The 20,689-nt window shown below is 38.0% G+C and overlaps 2 protein-coding genes across 3 annotated transcripts; both read right to left on the bottom strand.

The window, feature by feature from the left end:
* Nucleotides 1-330: 330 nt before the first annotated feature.
* pak4 (p21 protein (Cdc42/Rac)-activated kinase 4) lies at nucleotides 331-14,518 on the bottom strand. The gene is made up of 10 exons (XM_056757138.1): nucleotides 14,379-14,518; nucleotides 7,528-7,749; nucleotides 7,002-7,222; nucleotides 6,495-6,909; nucleotides 5,870-6,325; nucleotides 5,394-5,527; nucleotides 4,873-4,999; nucleotides 3,861-3,986; nucleotides 3,651-3,785; nucleotides 331-3,512 (listed from the first exon to the last, which is right to left on the bottom strand). Exons 2-10 carry the CDS (start codon nucleotides 7,726-7,728, stop codon nucleotides 3,357-3,359), a joined length of 1,971 nt encoding a protein of 656 aa, XP_056613116.1. The 5' UTR covers nucleotides 7,729-7,749; nucleotides 14,379-14,518; the 3' UTR covers nucleotides 331-3,356.
* A 344-nt stretch (nucleotides 14,519-14,862) lies between these two features.
* aifm4 (apoptosis inducing factor mitochondria associated 4) lies at nucleotides 14,863-20,066 on the bottom strand. 2 transcript variants are annotated; one of them, XM_056756939.1, is made up of 19 exons: nucleotides 19,732-20,066; nucleotides 19,267-19,347; nucleotides 18,964-19,073; nucleotides 18,687-18,796; nucleotides 18,523-18,567; nucleotides 18,362-18,437; nucleotides 18,126-18,238; nucleotides 17,957-18,043; nucleotides 17,242-17,333; nucleotides 16,933-17,063; nucleotides 16,742-16,857; nucleotides 16,584-16,655; nucleotides 16,436-16,499; nucleotides 16,267-16,343; nucleotides 16,066-16,183; nucleotides 15,877-15,975; nucleotides 15,714-15,789; nucleotides 15,512-15,616; nucleotides 14,863-15,377 (listed from the first exon to the last, which is right to left on the bottom strand). In XM_056756939.1, the coding sequence occupies exons 2-19, from the start codon at nucleotides 19,335-19,337 to the stop codon at nucleotides 15,344-15,346; spliced, it is 1,596 nt and encodes a 531-aa protein (XP_056612917.1). In that variant the 5' UTR covers nucleotides 19,338-19,347; nucleotides 19,732-20,066; the 3' UTR covers nucleotides 14,863-15,343. The 2 variants fall into 2 exon arrangements, with proteins under 2 accessions (XP_056612917.1, XP_056612916.1); XM_056756938.1 differs by having other exon boundaries at nucleotides 19,267-19,350; nucleotides 19,732-20,063.
* Between the last annotated feature and the right edge of the window lie 623 nt (nucleotides 20,067-20,689).

Below are 20,689 nucleotides of genomic sequence, written 5' to 3'. Positions count from 1 at the left end.
TTTATGATTAGTATTCTTATATGTTTGTCACTGGGTTCAGCAAACATCCAACCAAACGTATTAAAAATTGCTTGTCAACTTTGATAAATCAGTATTTAATCATTCAAAAAGTACAGTGATTTTTTTTCCATTTCCTGAATTTTTTAAATTTGGACATCTATGGTTTCGGAAGAGCAGCGAGGACATATGCAACAATAATTGCATCCTTTGTACACTGGCAGGACTTTCCCACATAACACACTACAGAGAAATAATTGTGACATATCCTGAGCAAAACTGCAGTTCTGCTCACCTTCAAGGGATCAATGAAGTCAATGAGTCAAAAGGAAATGGGTTTAAAAAGTGTATTTGAAAAATCTGTTTGAAGTCCATTTTAACCACCAGTAAAAATTCACATATGAGGAAACTAACATTGACTGTGCCTCAAAAAAGAAAAACTAAGAAAGCAAACAACAAAACCAGAGAAAACAGTATGAACCAGTTTACATTTTCAAAAAGATGCTGGACTGTCAGAAACAGTTCTATATCCAAACAACCGCTGAAGAATATTTTAGCAATTCAATCCAACATAACGCATCCGTCTGGTATTTACATCCATATTAAGTTGGATAAAAACTAGTCTTCTGTGATTACTCCTATTCCACTTCTAAAACAAAAGGGTTCTTTCAAACTATCTACATGCTGACAGAACAGTAAATTATAGTTAAAAAAAGAAACTAAATTTATGTTTACAGTGCAAGATTAGAAACCTATTAGGTTTTTAACAAAATAAACGATAAAGACAACAGCAGAATACAGGACATCCTTTAAAAGCAGTGGCAATCTGAGATGAAACCATAGATAGAAAAGACATATTACAAAACAATGTACCCTTCCAGAGAGCATTTGATAACGTTACCAAATAGTATGCGAGCACCAAATGAAGAACATTCAAAAACATAACACAAATGCAGATTATATCTTGCTATTCAACAGATCAAAGCTCACATCTTTTCTGGGAATGTAATACATCTTGTGGAAAAAAAAAGAATGCAGATCTTCATATTTAACAAATCACGTGCATCCTCTTTCCTGGAAATGTACTGCATCTTAAACTTAGGAAAAATGGCAAAGAAAATACATTTGGGACTCAATTAACACCTGTGTTTTATGAGAAAATCATGCAAGTTGAGCTGTTTTGCTCACAGTATAGCATTTTTCATTCACACATTTAAACAAATAAGGCTTCTGGTTATAGCTCTCATCTTTCTGAACAGTCAAAAGCCATTTTAAAATATGAAGGTCAATGTGGCTGGTCACAGGTTAGTTAGTATTGGTTAGTCACTGTAGTATTGCCCAAATGGCACATGTTCAGTTGAAGTGTTGAATTAAGGCTGTTGTTTTGTTGCTTCTTATAATGATCTCCAGATCAACATCATTTTGCTTCAGTGCACTCTGCTTGTTAAATCACAATCTATGCCTACAGTTATAGTCATTAATGTGACCGTAAACACACAATTCACTATTTGAAAATGTTAAATTTCATATATACATCGTTTAATAAAGTCTTTAATGCTATTAATGCTCCAAAGCCTGATTGTCATGTTTTTGTTCAATCTCCTAAAAGTAACAGTCCGGAATTAAAAAATAATAAAACAAAATACTGGTGGGGAAAACTATTTTGTATATTAACTGTCAATAATTGTTTCCTTGATACCACATCTAAAATTATAGTTATGCTTTCTGTGTTATAATTGTAGGCCATTGAATTTTTGTATTGCCTTTGTTTTGATAATAGCTCCAAAAAGTATATATAGGCTATCGCTTCAGTCTAGAGTTAATCAATCTCTACACAAATGTACAGGCGACCCAAATTTTAATTTAACCGTCCAGTGATTCAGATCACATGAATGATTTGGCCTATATTCTTGTGTGCTTTCACTACAACGAATGCCAAATCTGAGTAATCTTATAATTACTGGTTAAATTATTATCATTGCCACCAATAAAGTAAGTGACCAAGCAAAAAATATACACAATCTTAATGTGATGTGTGATGTAGTGTACTTGTAAAATGTGCCAGCTTAGAAAAATGTATGAATTAATTTATATTATAAACTCTCATATTCAGACTTCATACTGTCTTTGGTTGATTTCTCGGTGCAAACTATTAAGGTCTCCCGCTTCCTGACATGGGGTTCTTAATGCAGGAAGCAGTGTTAATGACCAATCATGTGAGTGTTTGTACACAGATACATTTATGCCTGTATGTGCTTTGTGGCAGTTCTTTCATCTGTCACATGGTAGAATCAAACTATAATGTCCATTTCAATGGCTAACAAACTTAAAACACTAGAGCATACACAATGCTCAGCCATGCTTGCGTAGCTGAAGTTTTCGTAAAACCTCATCACTCTTACAGAACATATCGTAAATGAATCCTTCAAAAACAAGCTGCAATACTTTAGAGATTTATGTGAAGGGCTTATGAACACAAAATTCCAATGTAGGACAGTCTACATGAGAAACAACTCTCTCTTCAACTAATGTGCCCTTGCGCAGTGGTAAAGTTTCTGATTCTTTTCTTCAAAAAAATTAGCCCACACCCACCCCTCTCCCCTTTGTTATTTTAAAAAAAGTGGAACAATGAATGAAAGGAGGAAGTTTCTGTGTGGAAATCATATTGGAATGCAGCTCAATGTCAGAGCAGCGTTTGAAATCATGACTTTCACTCAAAATAAATCATCGCAACACAATATGAAAACTATTTGATATCATTAAAACGCTAAATTAAAAACTGCCTGAAACAAAACGCCTCCAGTGTTAACCATTGTTTAGTGTTGTAACAGGAACCTATATTTTCTCTTAAAAAAAGAACTTTCATCAGTAGTTGTTTTCCCGTTTAAAAACCAATTGAGTAGTGTGTTCCTGGTGCAACGATGAAGTGCAGAGAAAATCTTGAGGTTTGGGAAAATCCACAAAAATCTGTTGCGGTCAGAGTAGAATATCCAAGCGTTTCATTTTAATATCCATACTTCAACATACTCTGTTCAGCCCAAGGCGCAGTCTTAGAGGTCAAGCTCAAACCACTGAGATGTCTTCAGAAAGGCACAGGATAGACAGGCCCTTGTTTAACCAGAACACTGTGAAGGACTTTCAATCGTGTCTTTCAAGTCACCAAATACGGTGTATTTCAAGGGATGATAAAACAGTGGTTAAAAATATTGCTTCCTCAAAAGCGCATTCATGGTCCATGGCCTCTTCCTAAAACGCTTGACCTGTACAATCATTTAACTGTTAAAATGTGCAGAATAGACCTCTATCTTTGCTTTGAGCTTAGCAGAGGGTTTCTTAGAGGTCCGCCCAAGTTTCTCTTCTCATCTCATGCGGTTCTGCCTCATGAGAGGAACAATGCAAGAGGGAGGGCCTGCTTTGGTGAGGAAGGGATGCTTTAACAGCTCTTGAGCTGTAGCCCTCTGGGGAGGATCTCGTACAAGCATCCTGTCCAAGAATCCCTTGAGAAGCGGAGAGACCTGTGAATACAGAAAATCATCTTGAAAGTGAAGACGACGAACACGCTAAACGTGCATAGCAGTTGGCACAGGCACAGCAGTTTGAACATGAATGTTTTAAGGCCAACATGAATAACCAAGAGAACACAGTCTGATTACCTTGTGGAGATTTTTGAGCTTAGGCGGAAGATTGTCACGGATCATCTTCATAGCCTTGAGTGGAGGCTCATTAAAGTATGGCGGCTCTCCGTCCACCATTTCGATCACCATAATGCCAAGCGACCAAATATCCACCTATACAAGCAAATTACAATTCCATCATCAAACAAGTCAGCAGTATTGCAACAGGATTTAATGGTAAAGTCTTACTTCTGGGCCATATGGGAGTCTTGAGATAAGCTCAGGGGCCATCCAATAGGGCGTTCCTACAAGAGACTTCCTGCGTTGCACCTCTTTTGACACCTGGGCACAAAAGCCGAAGTCTGACAGCTTCACCTGCAAATGAGGAGAACTTGTTTCAAATACATTTCATGTGTTCAGCATTGAAACCGCTGATTGCCACATAGAAGTACACAGCAGATAAGTGTGTGAAAGTGATAAAGCGCCTTCTTTCTTAAGAAATTATTACATAATTTAGCTATAATGAAGCCCTGAGTATTTTCTTTGAAAGTTTCTGCAATACTTTACAAGAAATTCTGCCATTGGGTTACAGCCTTGAGAACTAGTGTCAGAAACGTGGCAAGGGGAAATGAAACATGACTGTGTATGTGTGTTTGACCCTACAGGCCGCCCTTGCCGAGAAACAGCTGAAGGTGGCTAAAAGTACTTCCGCCATGTAAACCACAAACCATGTCAAACATAGACCCTGTATAACAAACCATAGTATATTTCAGCACCACCAAAAGATGATCTGGGTGATTTGGTATCATGATTTGGTATCATAAAAGGAAATTAAATTTCTTAGAATACAGACAGAAGTACTTGCCAAAAGAGAAGAATAAACAATGGAAGCCAGGGTCTGTTAAGTCATGTAAATGTTCCCAGTTATAAGAAGTCTGCTTTTGACGTTTCTGTACTCCTCCCAAAAGTGCATTACATACTTGAACCAAAAATGCACCACATGATGGCACGTTTAGATCATCTATAAACACTAGTGGAAATACAGGTCAAGGCACACAAAAGAATATAAGAGTCTGCCAAAAACCTGTTTAAACATAAACCAGTTCTCAGCAAACAAGGATAAATAGAATACAGCAAGGGTAGTTTTCCTGAAATCATAAACACGTGCAACGCTTCAGCTCGACTGCAGAAAAGAGGGATATAGAAGTGTCCGTCATATCACATAACGCATTCAGCCTTTGAAAAATAGTGAGGGATTTACCCTGCCATCATGAGTGAGAAGAATAGAATCGCTCTTGATGTCTCTGTGAATGACACCCTGAGAGTGAAGCACCGAGAGAGCCTTCAGAACAGACAGACACACAGCGGCAATCTGCTCTTCATTCATCCTGAAAACACAGTTGAGAAATACAACGGTACTTATTAACCACGAGAAAACAGAAATTCAGATACAATAGTTATTCTCAGTTGTTATACACGAGTCAATGACAGTTTACACTGGTTAGCTGTGATGTGCTGCCATCTAGTGGTGAAGTAACAGGTGGTTGGGCTACAAGATGTTTTCTATATAAAATGCATTATAAACAGAGGTAGATATCTTATACCACTATGTAAATATGGGGTTCAAACACTTCTATTCAAAGGTTTTTTTAAGATTAAAAAAGCATTATAAAAATGTTTATTTCTAGGCCACTAATAAAATAAAGCAAATGGAGCACGTGTAAAATCAAAACCTGAATTGTTGATTATTTTTCAAAATGATTATAAGATGAGGAATCTTGCCTGGTATGCGTGACGATGTCGGTCAAAGCGCCACCCTCAAGGAACTCCATGACAACCCAGAGTTCATCCCCCACCAAGTAACTGTTGTACATCTCTACCACGTTCTCATGGTGATAGTCCCGCATGATCACCACCTTGGCAACAAGAAACAATGGCAGCAGACAGTTTCTATTTAAAATTCTCATTGAGTGCTTCAAAATATAATGGTCCAATATGTAATTTTCTTAGAGGATCTATTGACAAATGTAATATAATAGACATAACTGTACCTTCAGAGGTATATAAAGAAGACCTTACATAAAAAAGCGTTATGTTTTTTTTATTCTCTTAGAATGAGTTATTTCTATCTATATACTACGCAGGGCACCTTGCAAGGAATTCGGCATGTTGTATCTACAGTAGCCCAAAACGGACAAACTGCTCTACAGGGCACGTTTTGTAAATACGTCATTTCCTGCAAAGAAGCGAAAACACACCTCATTAAACAGCAATTCTCGCCGCTGCTGTTTCCTCAAGTCCATCTTCTTCACAGCCACCAGCTTGCCTGTTGTCTTCACCGTGGCGATACACACAATGCCAGTGGAACCTTCACCGATCTTAATGTAGTGGTCCAGATAAGTGCGTGGGTCCCCAGGGTCAACCACCATCTGCAGAGCGGCACGGAACTGCTCGTGGGAAACCCGCTGCGGCTCCCTCTGAGGCGAGTGCGTCTGCTGGGAAGGTACAGTCGGGCCGGATGGTTTTGGTGCAGGTGGCATCTGCTGGCCGTGAGGGGGTTCGGGTCCTAAAGCTGGGTGGGATGCGTGATGCTGGGGCTCTGCTCTGTGCTGCCCCTGCGATGCAGTTTTACCTCCACTGATGCCGCCTCTGACTGCCCCAGAAGAGGGGCCGTTGTGGTGGGGAGACTCGTGAGAGTTGCCTGGTTTTAAATCCTAAAACCACAATACAGATAGATGGAACAGAAAGCAGAATATAAATCAGCAAATATATAATAGTTATTTATAATTTACTGAAAATAATTTTAGACTGCATGCAGAGTGTTCATTGTAGAGTTGTTAGAAAAGAAACTAAAGTATTTTTATCAGTCTTTTCTTTTTGTACCTGGCCAGTGGGGCTTCTTTCAGAGCGTGGGTACGTATTAAAGGGTCTTCCGGTTTGCTGTGTGGTTTTTATCACTCCCTCCGTAACAGGTAAGTTAGGGATGCGAATGTTTGGCCCTGAGAGTGGTCTCTTTTCACGAGGTGACTGTGGGCTGGTGCGTTGCCCGATGTAACTGGATTTGGGCCTCTTATCATTGGCACCTTCTCTCCTGACAACATGATCTTCACGTGGTTCTCTCTCTCTTTCTCGTTCCCTTGGCTGGGGGGGTGCGACTGGCCCTCCCAACCAGTTGGGCTCTTTGTGTCTGATGGGCTCCTGACCGCGAGGCTGCTGGTGAGGGCGTCCGTCCTCTCTGGACGAACGGGGTGGAACCGGTCTATGGTCAACACCTGGTTGTTCCTGGTGTGGTCTGGCCCTGCACACAAACACATAGAACTTCAACATCTACATCGTCACTGCAGCCTACAGAAAGCGCAAATACAGTTTGAAACTACACATGTTTCACACCTGTCTTTGCCGTCTCCGTAGCGTTCAGGGTGCCTGTATTGCTGGTGGGGGTGTTCTCCGTTTTCATGACCCCCTACTGATGAACCTGAGTCTCTGCGAGGCTGTAGGGGGGGGCTGTCTCTCCTCAAAGAGTTTGAGCGGATTACCGACATGGTCTCAAACTCGTCCAGCAGCCACGTGAGAGACCCATCGTCACCGATTTTACGACCCCGCACAATTGTCTGCACCACACAAACATACAGAAATATTACAAAGTACTTAGCTTTTGTCTTTGTTTTCAGTCTATTTTAGAAATTTGATTGTTATGGTCTTAGAATTGCTTTAGTTCAACCGGTTCCTAACGACTTCTAAACATTGCCAATATACACAACCGCAAATTACACAATTTCTTCTCATTACTTATCATTTAATTGTCACAGTAACTTTGCAACTTGCTGCTTCAACTCACATTCACAAACCAAACGGCCAACAATAAAACACAAACAGTTACATAACATGACCAAACACACAGCTCTCTCTCACTCACCTTGCGTGGCTCTACAGTAGTGATGACGGAGGCATCAATAAAAGGTTTCGGCCTCTTAGCCGTATCCTCAATGAGGCTTTGCCATTGCCGTGGTAGGCCCACAAACTTCTGCTCCCGCTCATCGAAATCAGTGTGAACGCGATGCTCAAAGTTAGAGGGGGCTGAGATCGGGATGCGTTGCTTTTTCTTTTTGCTGAACATGTCTGCGGCAGAGCATCAGACCTAGACGTAGAAAAGATCATTTTAAAGGGTTCATTTACATTCAGAGAAATCTTATACAGGAAGACAAATACAGGAAGAAATGTCTGGAAAATACATTAGGAAGCAACGGCATTCATTTACATGAATGTTTCAAGTAATATGAACATGATAGACTGGTGATACTATTTCCCATGATCAAGGCACTGAGAAAACTTTCATTAAAAAATTGAGAAGCAAGCAGAATTGCTCATTAAAAACTTCAGCGCACAATTAACACTCTACCCTGTTTAGCCACAAAAAACAGAAAAGACTCAAAACAGCTGTTCAAGTGTTAATGTGAGCTTTTTCACTTACTGCGCTTTTCAACAACACTCTCTTTATACAGTACAAAACAAGGCAGTCCAGCTTTCCATACTCTCTAGCCCTGCCCATTCTCTCTGTGGGTATCAGAGACACTCCCTGAAGCCAAACACTGGACCGAAACCCCCTCCCATACCCGACTGCCCTGGGAAAACTCAGCTGCTTCATGAGACGAGGAAGCAGCAAGAGGCATTTGTTTGTAAACGCGGGAGCGTTTTATGTGTAATGTGATTATTTGTGAAGATGTCAGCTGAGGCATGAGATCAGTCAGTGTCAGGTGTTTTGAAAGTAAGCATTGCAGAGACTTCCTGAAGAGCTGCTGTGAAAAGATTTCCAACACTGAGGGTAATGGAAACACAGCTGTGTTGAAATTTTCAGGTTAAGATCAAGTGAAGATTGCAGGAGAGATTATACTATCACGATCACACAAACACAACTCAATAAGCATTTTTCTGAAACATTCCTTAGGGGAATGCATGCAAGGACTAGGCAATATGCTTAGTATTCAGAGTGAATACAGCGATAATTTTCATTAATTATTCTGCTATGATGTTTCCTAAATACTCTGTTCCCATATATAATGGTTAAGACAGCTTGAATATAGTTTGATATTTAAACTATATCATCCTGACCTCTTGACAATACAATGAGAAACAATAATTTGTATTTGACAACAAAATGAACAAATACTTTCACATAGCACTGTAATAAATGGTGAAGAATGTAACACTTGTGTAATAATTTCTGACTACTGGATGTGTGCCAACATCTGAGGGACTTTTTCAAGGTCACACTATTGACAGATCAGGATAATTCACTAGCTCCTGTCTCACTCCTGATCTTATGGTGTTGATTTGTCCATACTTTAACTACTATAATTTATATAAACCACTTTTGTAAGCTTTGATCTAGTACAGACTACAGGCGAAAAAGGAAAAGTTAAATGTGGCCTGAATTAACTTGCACGTGTGAGATTGTCTATTGAAACAGGTGCAGATCATACATAAGTGACAGAAACAGGTGGTTCAGCGGAAATATACTGTTCAGCTGGATCCCACCACACACATACATGAACGCAATATCCAACACCAAACCTCCTGAGGATAAACGCAGTATTTCTCCGGCACTTGATATTTAAACCAGTGAATCTTAATAATGAAATTTAAGGTCTGATGTTAAAAAGTGTGCATTGAAAAATTACACTTCCTAGTTGAACCTGGCATCCCAACCACATACCATTATGCCCTGGTGAACAGTGAGAAATACATCTCTGTGATCAGCGCTGCACAGATATCGCCCAGAGGGCTGTCTCAACTAAACGTCTAATATATAACTTCAGATATGCATGAATCATTTATGTTCTGAAATAAACTCTCAGAGCAACTCTGCAGAGGAAGTTCATGAGTTAATTTCCTTATACAGAGGAGATGCAAACAAATCCATGAGAATCACGTGTGTATCACCTTAAACTGTGCAGTTCATTCAATCAGACACACAGAACAGCCAGACGGCAAGTTTAAAACACAGGATCATTTAGTTATATGGACTCAATTATATTGATTAAATGCAGACAGAAAACAAGTTTCACTCGCAAATAGGCTAAAACCAAGTAAAATAGCGGTGCGCCGTTGATTAACGTCATACAGAAAGAAACAAGCACAACTACAAACGCACTTCACACAAACAAGCGGCTCTGTTTAATGCACCTGCCAAACTGTATCGGATGCATGCTACACTGGTATATACACAATGCCGCACTGTACAGCCCTATTAAGCGCATATGCTTAAACAGCCACAAAGACCGCTTTCAGCCTTTGGACATAAGAAACGTACCAAGCACAATGTGCGGATACTAGGCATGGGTCGGTATGAGATTTTGACGGTATGGTGACCTTGAGCCACGATTTTGCAGTTGCATCTATAAATGTGTTATTTTAAGTGTCTGAGTAAAAACATTGAACAAAATAGATTGATTTTTAGGCAACACAAAATATTTGGAACAGTAGTAAACATGAACAGCATGTCAGGTAGGTTAAATCAGTACTTCCCCAACATTTTAAAAGCATGGCACCCCTTTCTAGTCTTCTTTTAAATGCATTTCCAGTAATTAAAATACCATGCATTCATCCAGACATATACAAACATACATAAATAAATTAAATGCAGAGCAGCAAACAACCAAATAAGCATAAACCAAATATAGCACAGAACCTGATGGATTCCTGCAAAAAACAGCTCATACCTTTGGAACGGAATAACAGAGACATTTATTGGCTAAAACCGTGCTGTTTCCAAACCGTGATATACCTTGTAACAGGTATTTGGCCCATGCCTAGCGCATACACACAGCGGGGTGTGCATAAGTAAGAACGGTAGGTGGGGAAACGCATGCTCTGTGTGTACTGTAGTTAAATGGATTAAACAAAGCTTTGAGGCGAAAATTGCTTTGGCAATTTTTTTGGGGATTCGAATTAATCGAGCAATCATTCCAGCCCAAATATTGATACTTCTGGGACAATTCTTTAACTTTAAGCATAGAGCTTTAGCCTAGCTGAAACAAGCCTGTTTTTAAAGACCAATAAAGAGTATGATAAATACAGCTTGACCTTGGAAATCTAGCATCAGAGCTTTTCTTATCAGACCAACCTAATACTTGCTGAGCCTGTTGTTTTCTATCCAGTGAAATGTAATAATTAAAAATACATTGACTGAAAAAGTTATTAAAATATAAAAAAACACCTGTGCTTAATCTTAAAAGAATTAGCTTTCTTGTAGCTCAGTGGTAAGAGCATTGCGTTAACAACGCAAGGTCGTGGGTTCAATCCAAGGGGATTGCAGATACTTAGAAACAAATGTATAGGACAATGCAATGTAAGTTGCTTTGGATAAAAGCGTCTGCCAAATGCATAAATGTAAATATGCAAAACAAAGTTACAGAGAGGGAAATAATTATTTGATCTTTATTCTTTTTATCTTCCATTTCAACCTCTCCACCACCATGGTCAAGACCAAATAGGTTTCAAAGGATGTCAGGGACAAAATTGTAGACCTGCACAAACCTTGAAAAGGCTACAGACAGAAGCTTGGTGAGAAGGACACAACTGTTGGTCACTGTGTGATTATTTTGAAATATAGGAAATTCTAAATTACTATCAATTGCCCTTGGTCTGAAGCTCCCTGCAAAATTTCCTCAATGGGGTAAAGATGATCATGAGAAAGGTTAAAGATCAGTCCAGAACTACACGGAAGAAGTTTGTTAATGGTTTCAAGACAGTTGGTACCACAGTTACCACAAGCAAACCATTGATAACACGGTATTCCACAATAGATTAAAAAATTCCTCCTTCCCAAGAAAACCCGCCTGGCTCCTCTGAAGTCTGACAATGAACATCAAGATGATTCAGAAAAGGTTTGGAGAAAGAGATGCGAGACCAAAATTGACTCCTGTTTTTGGAGGGAGAGAAATGCTGACTATGACCCAAAGAACACCATCCCTATAGAGATGCAAAGTGTTGGAAACATTATGATTTAGTGCTTTTTCTCTGCTACGGTCACAGGATGACTTCACCGCATTGAGGGGCTGAGGGACGGGCCAGTGTACCGTTAAACTTGGACGAGAACCTCCTCCCCTTAACTAGATCACTGAAGATGGGTCGAGGATGTGCCTCTAACATGACAAAAACCCAAAACATATTGCCAAAACAACCAAAGTGGCTTAAGGAGAAGCACATTAGAAGTCCTACCCAGTCTCTACACCCTAGTCCTATAGAAAATCTGTGAAGGTGGCTAAAACTCCAATTTGCTGAGCAAAGATTTACAGAGTAGTGGACCAAAATGTTTCCTGACACATGTGCAAACCTGGTGACCAACTATCAGAAATGTTTTACCTCTGTGCTTGCCAACAGGGGTTTATCCACAAAGTTATGTTTTGCTCGGGGATCAAATACTTATTTCACTGACTGAAATGCAAATCAATTTATAACCTTTACATAACAGGTGTTATTTTATATTATGTCTCTATCACTTAAAATAAACCCACCATAAATGATAAACCCTTCACTTCTTTGTAAGCAGGCAAATTAACAAAATCAGCAGGGGATCAAATAATTATTCCCTCACTGTACGTAAATTATCCCCCTATTTCCGGTAACATCTATTTACACCACAACAACACCTAACCACAAGGTTTACAAATTATTCTTAACATACATAAAAGTATATAAAACATAAATTTAAGGGATTAACAGCAAAGGGGAACAATGTATTTGAAAAGCACTATTTTATTTCAGCTGATGAACGATAAACACTAACTAGTCTGTGATGCTACAACAATCCCATAAAATTGTGTCTGTTTTCAGTATTAATAGTTTTACTAAAACACTCTTTCCAAAAATATTGACATCAAATAAAAGAGAATTTTCCAGGCGAACATTTTTATGACAGGGTTATAACATTTTCATGTGTCAGCTCATTGTTGAATCTCCTGAATTGTCCAGGAAAAAAACATACATAATGCAACAACAGCAGCACTTTTCTTGTTTTCCACAACAACCAGTTGTTATTCCGTCATTGTGCATCACAAAAAGCAGTAACGGCAACGTGATGTGATAACACCCCACAATGCTTTGCATGTGCAACATACACAAGGTCTTTGTGCACTTGACTGCAGGTCCTAGTTTGATAGAGGGCCTTCTGATGGAACAGATTACACATACATAATCTCTTACCAAAAACAACAGTACAGTGTTCCCAACAGCAGCTCAAAACAGTTGGTACAGTGGCATCACTTTAGTTTTCAGCTGATGCGTAATTAGGTAATGCACTACTAAAGGACTTTCATTGAGGCTACAACAATAACATGTGATGTAAACCCAGTTACTTTTCATGTCTAAGAAAGGAACAAATCAAGGGCACATAATTGAACCAAAAGAAATACCAAACATGTCAAAAGCATCGATTTCAAACAGCAGAAAAGACTTTAGATTCAGTCACAACTGGACTTCAATTTGAAAGACAAGGTAAGCTGTAGCATGGAAGACTGCGCATTATGTGTGACCCGGTCCAGCACTAAAGTATTTAAGGAATGTTTGGAGTGCCCGGCACAGACTGCACCCCTGTCTGAATTTCCATCACACCTACTGGAAGCCTAAACTGATAGCTGGATAGAATGAACAGGGGAACACACGCCGCACACAGTATGCAAGCTTACAATGAGAACGCAAAAGGTAAGAGAAGAGATAAAAAATGACAACCTCATGTATCTGCTAGATAATCCATATCTGCTAGTTAGATAAATGACAAAGATCGGTCAACGAGATGAACAAACAAAGATTACACGAACAACTAAATAGTGACCCAATGACTTTTTCCGACAAATGGTTAAACAAATACATTTAACTTCCTTGAAGAAGCTTCTTTTTAAATGCTACAAAATGATGTCATGACTCCCATAGGAGACACGAACTGAATGAACCAGTATCGACGACAGGTGCAGCCATGTACTGTCCATTGAAAACATTGAAAAATTTCATTAAAAAAAACATAAATTGACACAATTCTGTATATCACGCACACAACTGATCCAAAGAAGTGTGATCAAAAGCAGAATTACAGGTATAAAGGTAGTATGGACAGCCCCATTAGACATCGCTTTCGGTTTATGGGGATTTAAAACACGACCGGTACACCTAGTTTGAAGCAGACCTTCTGAACAATAAGGCACATTTAGTTGGCTTTGAAAATAGTGTATTTTGGCTTGTGTAACTATCTGCTTCAATACCTTTAACTGTAACGCATGAGCAGTTTGGTCAAACTTTGCAGTAGTTTTAGAGGCCTTCTGGTAATGTTGTTTTGTACAAATTTGACCTCTTCTAGTCAGCAACTCAATTGTGGGTCTCAAACCTCTCCCTTGCATCTAACGTTAAGTCTGAATAAAGTAGTGTTGGTAAGATGCTAAGTTATAAAGATGGAAGTATTTGCGATCTAAAATACTAACGTTAAATGTAGTTGCCCTGCAAAGGTAAGAAACACACGTACAAACTTTAACGATAACTACTTAACTCTATAACTAACAAATTAACATTCGGCTCTGTAACTTTTATGAGGTATATTCCTTTTTGTCGAGACTCCCCAGCAGCCTAATGCTACAAAGCTAGCTAACGTTACGAGGAATAAGCTAATTTAGCACGACGAACAAACTCACCGAAACTGCCGTCTGACACAAAAACAGCCCAGGCTAATAAACAAACTACACACCTTGATAACACAAGTCGCTTTACAAAAATGCCTACCTGTAGTGTTGAATGTGTCCGCTATGAAAACAACTTCATAGAGTCTGTAAAGTTTCTCGTATGAAGTTAGCCGAAACTGGCTAAGTGTGCGTATCAGTCAAAGATCCCTCACGAGCGCACTGCTCGTGCTCTCTGCGCCATATTCACACTGAAGTTTCATCCGGGGAACTTCCAGTTTTGAGCCACGCCCCCAAGCTGCGTTGTGTATATTTAAATTTTAGTCATAGTAAATATTAAGGTAACATGAGCAAATTAACACTATGTAATTTAACATAATGCGAGATGATTTTTCTTGCGTGTTCTTACTTAACCTATGTTACTTTAAATGCTGTTTATAAAATTATATTTGTATGGGTATATTTGGTAATCATATAAGGTGATTGTGGAATTAAACACCTAATGAGATTAAATAAAATTGTTTATTAATAACACATTTGTAAAATTTCTCTATAATCAGTTATTTTTATTGCATTTTATCACCAAAAACAACATGAATTACTTTGGAAATAAATGGTCTGCTTCAGAAATGTACTCAATGTGCACTATAAATTAAATGCAATTTGATAAAATTGTAATTTACAATACATGTTTAACAATTAATAAAGTAATAATGCCAGTTACCCTGTAGAAATAATATAAAACATGAAAATCAACATATGAACTTATAATCATACCAGTAAACAAAGTAAAGTAATAAAAAGTGTATATATGGATTTCTCTACAGACAAATGTTTATCACACTGCTTATTCACTGATGTCAGGACATGTGCTGGGGTGGGTCTTCAGCTGTTTGTAAGAACAGCTGCACCTGGACTTATGACTCCCGTAAACAATGTTTTTTTTTCTTTTTTGATAATAAGAAACACAGTACCAACCCATATACCTGGTACAGATAGATATTCAAATGAAATAATGAAAACAACATAGGAATGGACATAAGTGTTGATAACTGATGTGTGGGTCTTTTATGGGAACCGCAACCAGCTAAGGTCATCGGATCTGTGAAAAAAAAAATCCTTTTATTTTATCAGGTTTCACTTTTTAAACATGTGTAAAAACTGTACTGTAATAAAAGTTATATTTGGTTTATGGATACACAGAATGTTTTGTGTTACCCAACCTATTATACTCACTGTGCCTGAGCCTTAGTGATCTTCTTTCCGATCAATAACATTTCTGCCAACCTTGCGACAGCAGGGTCAAAGTTCATGCTGGCAGCTGCAACAACTTCTTCATCTCTGGATTATGATATAAACAGATGAACCAATTTTATTTTCACGTGAAACATACGCAAGTCTTTCACAATGTGAGAGTTGAGAGACACTGTTAGCTTACTTAATATAAAACGCCAAAAACGTTCTTTCCTCAAGACTTCCTTTGAAAACAATGTCAGTGTATCCCTCTCCATAGCCTTGAAGAATAAGTAAAAATTTATAATAATCTGTCCTTGTACTAACATACTGCCACAGAGATGAGACATGTATCTTAGAATGGTCACCTGTAAATCGGATACTTTTGCCTAACAACACAGTCCAGAAGTATGGTACAGTATTTATCTCAACCTGTCGATTCAGCATACTTAAGCCAGCAATTCGTCCTGTTTAGAACCACAAACACATATTTTACACTCATTTCACCTTTTTTTAAGTAGTAACACTGAAGGTCTCATTATGAAATGACATAGTACCATGAGCTTGTGCCAACTGCCAGTGTCCAATATTAACCCTCTTATTCCCGACAAGAGCAAGTGGAAACGACACCACATCTCCAGCACCGAAAACATCAGGAACATTAGTTCTCATTAACTGAAAAACACAGACCTCATAAACATGACCGTATTAGAGAATTAAAGTGTAATGTGTACTTTATGGGATGTGATGTCTGGTACCTCGTCCACGACAACAGCATTGCGTGAATTAATTTCCACAGATGTTGTCTTTAAGAAATCAGAGTTGGGTAAGACACCTTGAAAAGAAGAAAGGTGTGATTGTGAAATACATTTGCATTGCATTTTTTTCTATGCAAGTCATAAAAGTGAGAATTAATTTTGCACATACCAATGCCCACAATTACAATATCTGCTGGAAGGACTTCTCCGTTTGTCAAAAGAACTTCCTTTACCTGAATAATTTTGCAAGTTGTTTACATTATCATGCAGTCAAACACTGTATGCCCCATAGTTGTTATTATTATGCTTTCTCTTACCATTCCATTTTTACCCTGAATTTCAGCCACACCATTACACATGTAAAACTTTACATTTCTTTCTTCCAGCATCTGTTAAACACATATTTATTCTTACAGCAGGTGTATAGCAATAAACCAACAATAAGGAAAATACACCAATGTCTACTAGTATTAACCTGCATCGTCATTTTCCCAATATCTGGACCCAGTGATGACTGGAAGGGAAACTTACTGCTGCCAATAACAGTGACACTGGATGCCTTGTCAGACAAATAAGCTGCTACCTCCATTCCTGATAAATAAAAATATATATATAATTTGACACTACTGTGTGTTTAAAAAAACTTTGCATTTGTCTTTTGAATACCTATGAATGAAGTTCCAACGATTACCGCCCTTTTGCCTGAACTGATTTGATGTATTTCTGTGGCATCCTTATAGTTTTGCAGCAATTTCACATTTTCCATCTCAGCACCAGGACACTGCAGTGGCCTGGCTCTAGAGACAATACATAAACCAACAAAATATTGTGTTAATATGTGCATATGTTGTAACATTTTGCAAAAGGTGCTTAAATGAAGATAATTACTTAAATAGTGGGACAACAGGTGTTCCTTTAGCCGTTTTCTGACCAATAAGCACAATTTAAATCGAGCTCTTCAAAACATACACTAACCTGCTCCCTGTAGAAATCAAGAGCTGGTCATACTGCTGGTTAGTGCCATCCTTGAAGGTCACTGTTTTTGCACTTGTGTCAACAAACATTACCTTTGAGAAAAGTCTTCAAATGAATATATGTTTTATATACATTATGTCTCGCTCTCTCTCTCCCTCTCTATATATATGTATATTTATATATATATATTTATACAGCCACGGAAATATTAAGAGACCATTTCAAAATTATATTAAGTTATTAAGAATTCAATATTTATAGGTTTATGTTTAGGTAAAACTATAATTTTTGTATTTTATGGTATATGATGTATAAATATTCCTCCCAAATTATATAAATAAATATTGTTTCAATTTGCATTTATTTGTAGAAAATAAACACTGGAGAAACAGTTCAAAATAACAGGAGAGATGCTCTGTGAATACTGCAAGAAAACATTTTCATATTCACTTTTAAGCAATAACACAGTTATATTTGTACAGATATTTTATATGTAGGAAAAGTTCAAAAACATTTTTTAAGTGAAACCTCGATTTTTTCACAGTTGTCATGTGTCTTGTCACACTGTCAGTCTTTCACATTGCTGTTGGATGAAGTTTGACTTGTTTGTATGAAATGGCCACATTTCATCTAGAAATGCTGAATAAATGAAAATTTGGAATGGTCTCTTATTTTTTTAAGTGGCTGTATATACTATATAGAGAGAGAAACTCACCTCCATTTTAGTCCACACTTCGATTTCATACTGTTGAAGGAAGTCACTCTGCCGAAGCAGAATCTTTTCAATTTCAATATTCATTGCCTACAATAAACATAAATATTAATGTTAAACAAATAAACACAAACAAATCTGCCTTATTTAATTTATAGAAAAGTGTTCCAACCTTGCTAAGCTTGGTCTTATCCAGAGGTAATTGCTCATCTTTGCTAACTATTATAATTCTCCCGCCGTAAGAATTCTGTCGAAGGGTTTCTGCGCATTGCAAAGAAGCTGGACCTGCGAAAATAGAACCACATATACTGCATCATCAGGATATTTACACTAAGGTGGGAGGAAACTTTATGTTAAATATTAAAATGAACATAAAGATTATATGATCTCAGAGTGTCATTTGCCCACCTCCTCCAATTAGAACTACAGTGTGCCTGACTTCAGGGACTCTCCCACTCATTTCCTTAACTCGCTTGTTCTTCATCTGAGTTTGAATGAATATGACATTACATTTAATGCAATGCAAAGCAACAGGTAACAGACAAAAATAAGACTGTTTGCGAACTTACCTTTTTAGCAGCAGTCACGTAAACTTTCCCATCCTCTACTTTGACCTAAACAGGACAGTGACAATGGATTAATGTGTGATTCACAATACACTGGAAATCCCACATGAACAGCTCCCCAAAAAACTGCCTGACACCTTTAGTGTTAACAAAGACCCCTGCAGTACCTTGTACTTAGGCAAACAGTCCAGTCCAGGAAATTCTTCAATATCTCCAGTTTTGGTATTAAAACACGCCCCATGAAATGGGCAACGAACTCGATCTCCAACCAAAGCACCTGTACGGTAAGACAACACCAATCATACCATTGTTAGAAACCCAACACTGTACACAACATTGTAACCTGATAGATCATAATGACAAAAAAGGTTAAGGGTAAAGAATGATGAATTTCACAAAACAAACACTGAATAGGGTTCATCAATTGTTCTTAGTTGTGACTACCTTTAACAAGAGGAGCACCATAATGGGTGCAAAGCCCACCCACAGCAGTAAATTCTCCATTATTCCGCACCAACAAGATTTTATGATGGTCCATCACAACCTCATTCATTCTGTAGAACAGCCACAAGTTAAATTAAGACGTAATTTTGTATTCACTTCAAAATGTGCCACTGTAAGAATACAAATAACTAAGGAAAGTAATGGGGGTGAACTTTGAAGTGAACTATTCCTTTAAATAAGGAGTAAAAAACACTCACATAAGCAAATATTGTCAAAAATGTGTACAGTGCATGGTAATCTTACTCTCCATCTTGAAGATCTGATTCTAAGCACACCATCTCTGTAAACTCCTCAAGCTTGTTTGTCGACTCCATTGTAGGTTTTCTGCTGTTTGATCAAATGAAACCAGTCATTGTTGACCACGCAACAGTGTTCCAAAAGTTACCGTCTTTCATATCCAGGAAAAATAAATGCATTTGACAAGCAGGCAAACCGTTTTAATAATAACTTTTTATGACATATAATATTAATTGAATAATAACTAATTTTATGTTAAATAAGCAACATATGTATTGAGAAGACACACACATAAAAGAGAAGGGGTAATAGGCTACATCCATAAATGTTGAGCCATTTGTGCTTTACTAGAAGCACACCTTCTGACATGAAAAGGTAACATAAAGGATACATCCTATTAGCATAAAGACAGTGTATCATCCCGTATATCGTGTCGCTCTCTCTTACTTTTGCACGTTTCTTTTGTCTTACCAGTCAGTTGAGACGACACATGTACGGTCTTAGTTGAAATTCTGCGCTTCTCATTCAAACTTCGCTGTTAGATGATCGCTTTTCCCAGCAGCCAAAACATGAACTACGAAAATCGCTGACACCTCATGACATTGCAGCTGCGATGCTGTGAGCCAATCAGAGTTAACGGCGTTGACATCGACGTCAAACTGTGTTTTGTTCATAAACATAAGTCGAGGTGCGATATTTTTTGAATTCTTTGCTAATTTTATTTACATACTTCACCTATCTACACATTTAATTAACTTTTTGACACTATTCATATAGTCATAAAGTCAACATCCTTAATAAAAGTGTTAGGCAACGAGTCTACGAAACTGTTACGACACAGGTTAAAAAGAGAACTATAGAAGTCGAAACACCACGAGATGTCGCTAGACGTCGCGACTTAGGTGCCGGAAACATAAATTAGGCGATCTGACACCTGTAAAAGTGGTTCCCTGCTTTCCTTGGCCCGAAATAGCCTGATAGGCTCCAGCAGTGAGCACTCGCAGCGACCCAATCCTGAATAGATGGATCGAGCTATGAAATTCTTGGCCATGAATAAACTCCATTAAAAAGTCAGTTTTAACATATTAGTTGACTAACATGTCCACTCTAACAGTTATGTTTTAAACGCTTTCAAATATTAAAATCTTTAAAATTAAGAACAGGGACAAGTTCGTAAAATCTAGACATGAACGTCATTTGAAAAGCAGTAAAAATAAAAGGCGTGGTAAAGGGTTTTAGTACTTTTCAACATGGCCTTCAATATGACGTTGAAAACTAATACAAAAGTGCAGTTGAAGAAACAACGAATTGTGAGTGTGACTCTGCAGCAACTTTAAATATTAGAGAATAGTTGTCCTATATGAGAAAAGGTCGAGCCGTCAGCTACGAAAGTCGCAACTACGTCTCCCACAATCCTCTCCTTGCATAA

Source organism: Triplophysa dalaica, chromosome 9 (assembly GCF_015846415.1).
Source record: "Triplophysa dalaica isolate WHDGS20190420 chromosome 9, ASM1584641v1, whole genome shotgun sequence".
Taxonomy (NCBI): Eukaryota; Metazoa; Chordata; class Actinopteri; order Cypriniformes; family Nemacheilidae; genus Triplophysa; species Triplophysa dalaica.
The sequence above is the reverse complement of the archived record's forward strand: the minus strand, read 5'-3'. Positions and strand labels throughout refer to the sequence as shown.

Coding starts and splice junctions, on each gene's coding strand:
- pak4 (XM_056757138.1), bottom strand. CDS start 7,728: ATGTTCAGCAAAAAGAAAAAGCAACGCATCCCGATCTCAGCCCCCTCT. Junction 6,326..6,494: donor AAAGAAGCCCCACTGGCCAG/GTACAAAAAGAA, acceptor TTGTGGTTTTAG/GATTTAAAACCAGGCAACTC. Junction 3,786..3,860: donor GACTCCCATATGGCCCAGAA/GTAAGACTTTAC, acceptor TTGCTTGTATAG/GTGGATATTTGGTCGCTTGG.
- aifm4 (XM_056756939.1), bottom strand. CDS start 19,337: ATGGAGTCGACAAACAAGCTTGAGGAGTTTACAGAGATGGTGTGCTTA. Junction 18,239..18,361: donor TGTAGTTCTAATTGGAGGAG/GTGGGCAAATGA, acceptor CTATTTTCGCAG/GTCCAGCTTCTTTGCAATGC. Junction 16,344..16,435: donor TATTGTAATTGTGGGCATTG/GTATGTGCAAAA, acceptor CTTCTTTTCAAG/GTGTCTTACCCAACTCTGAT.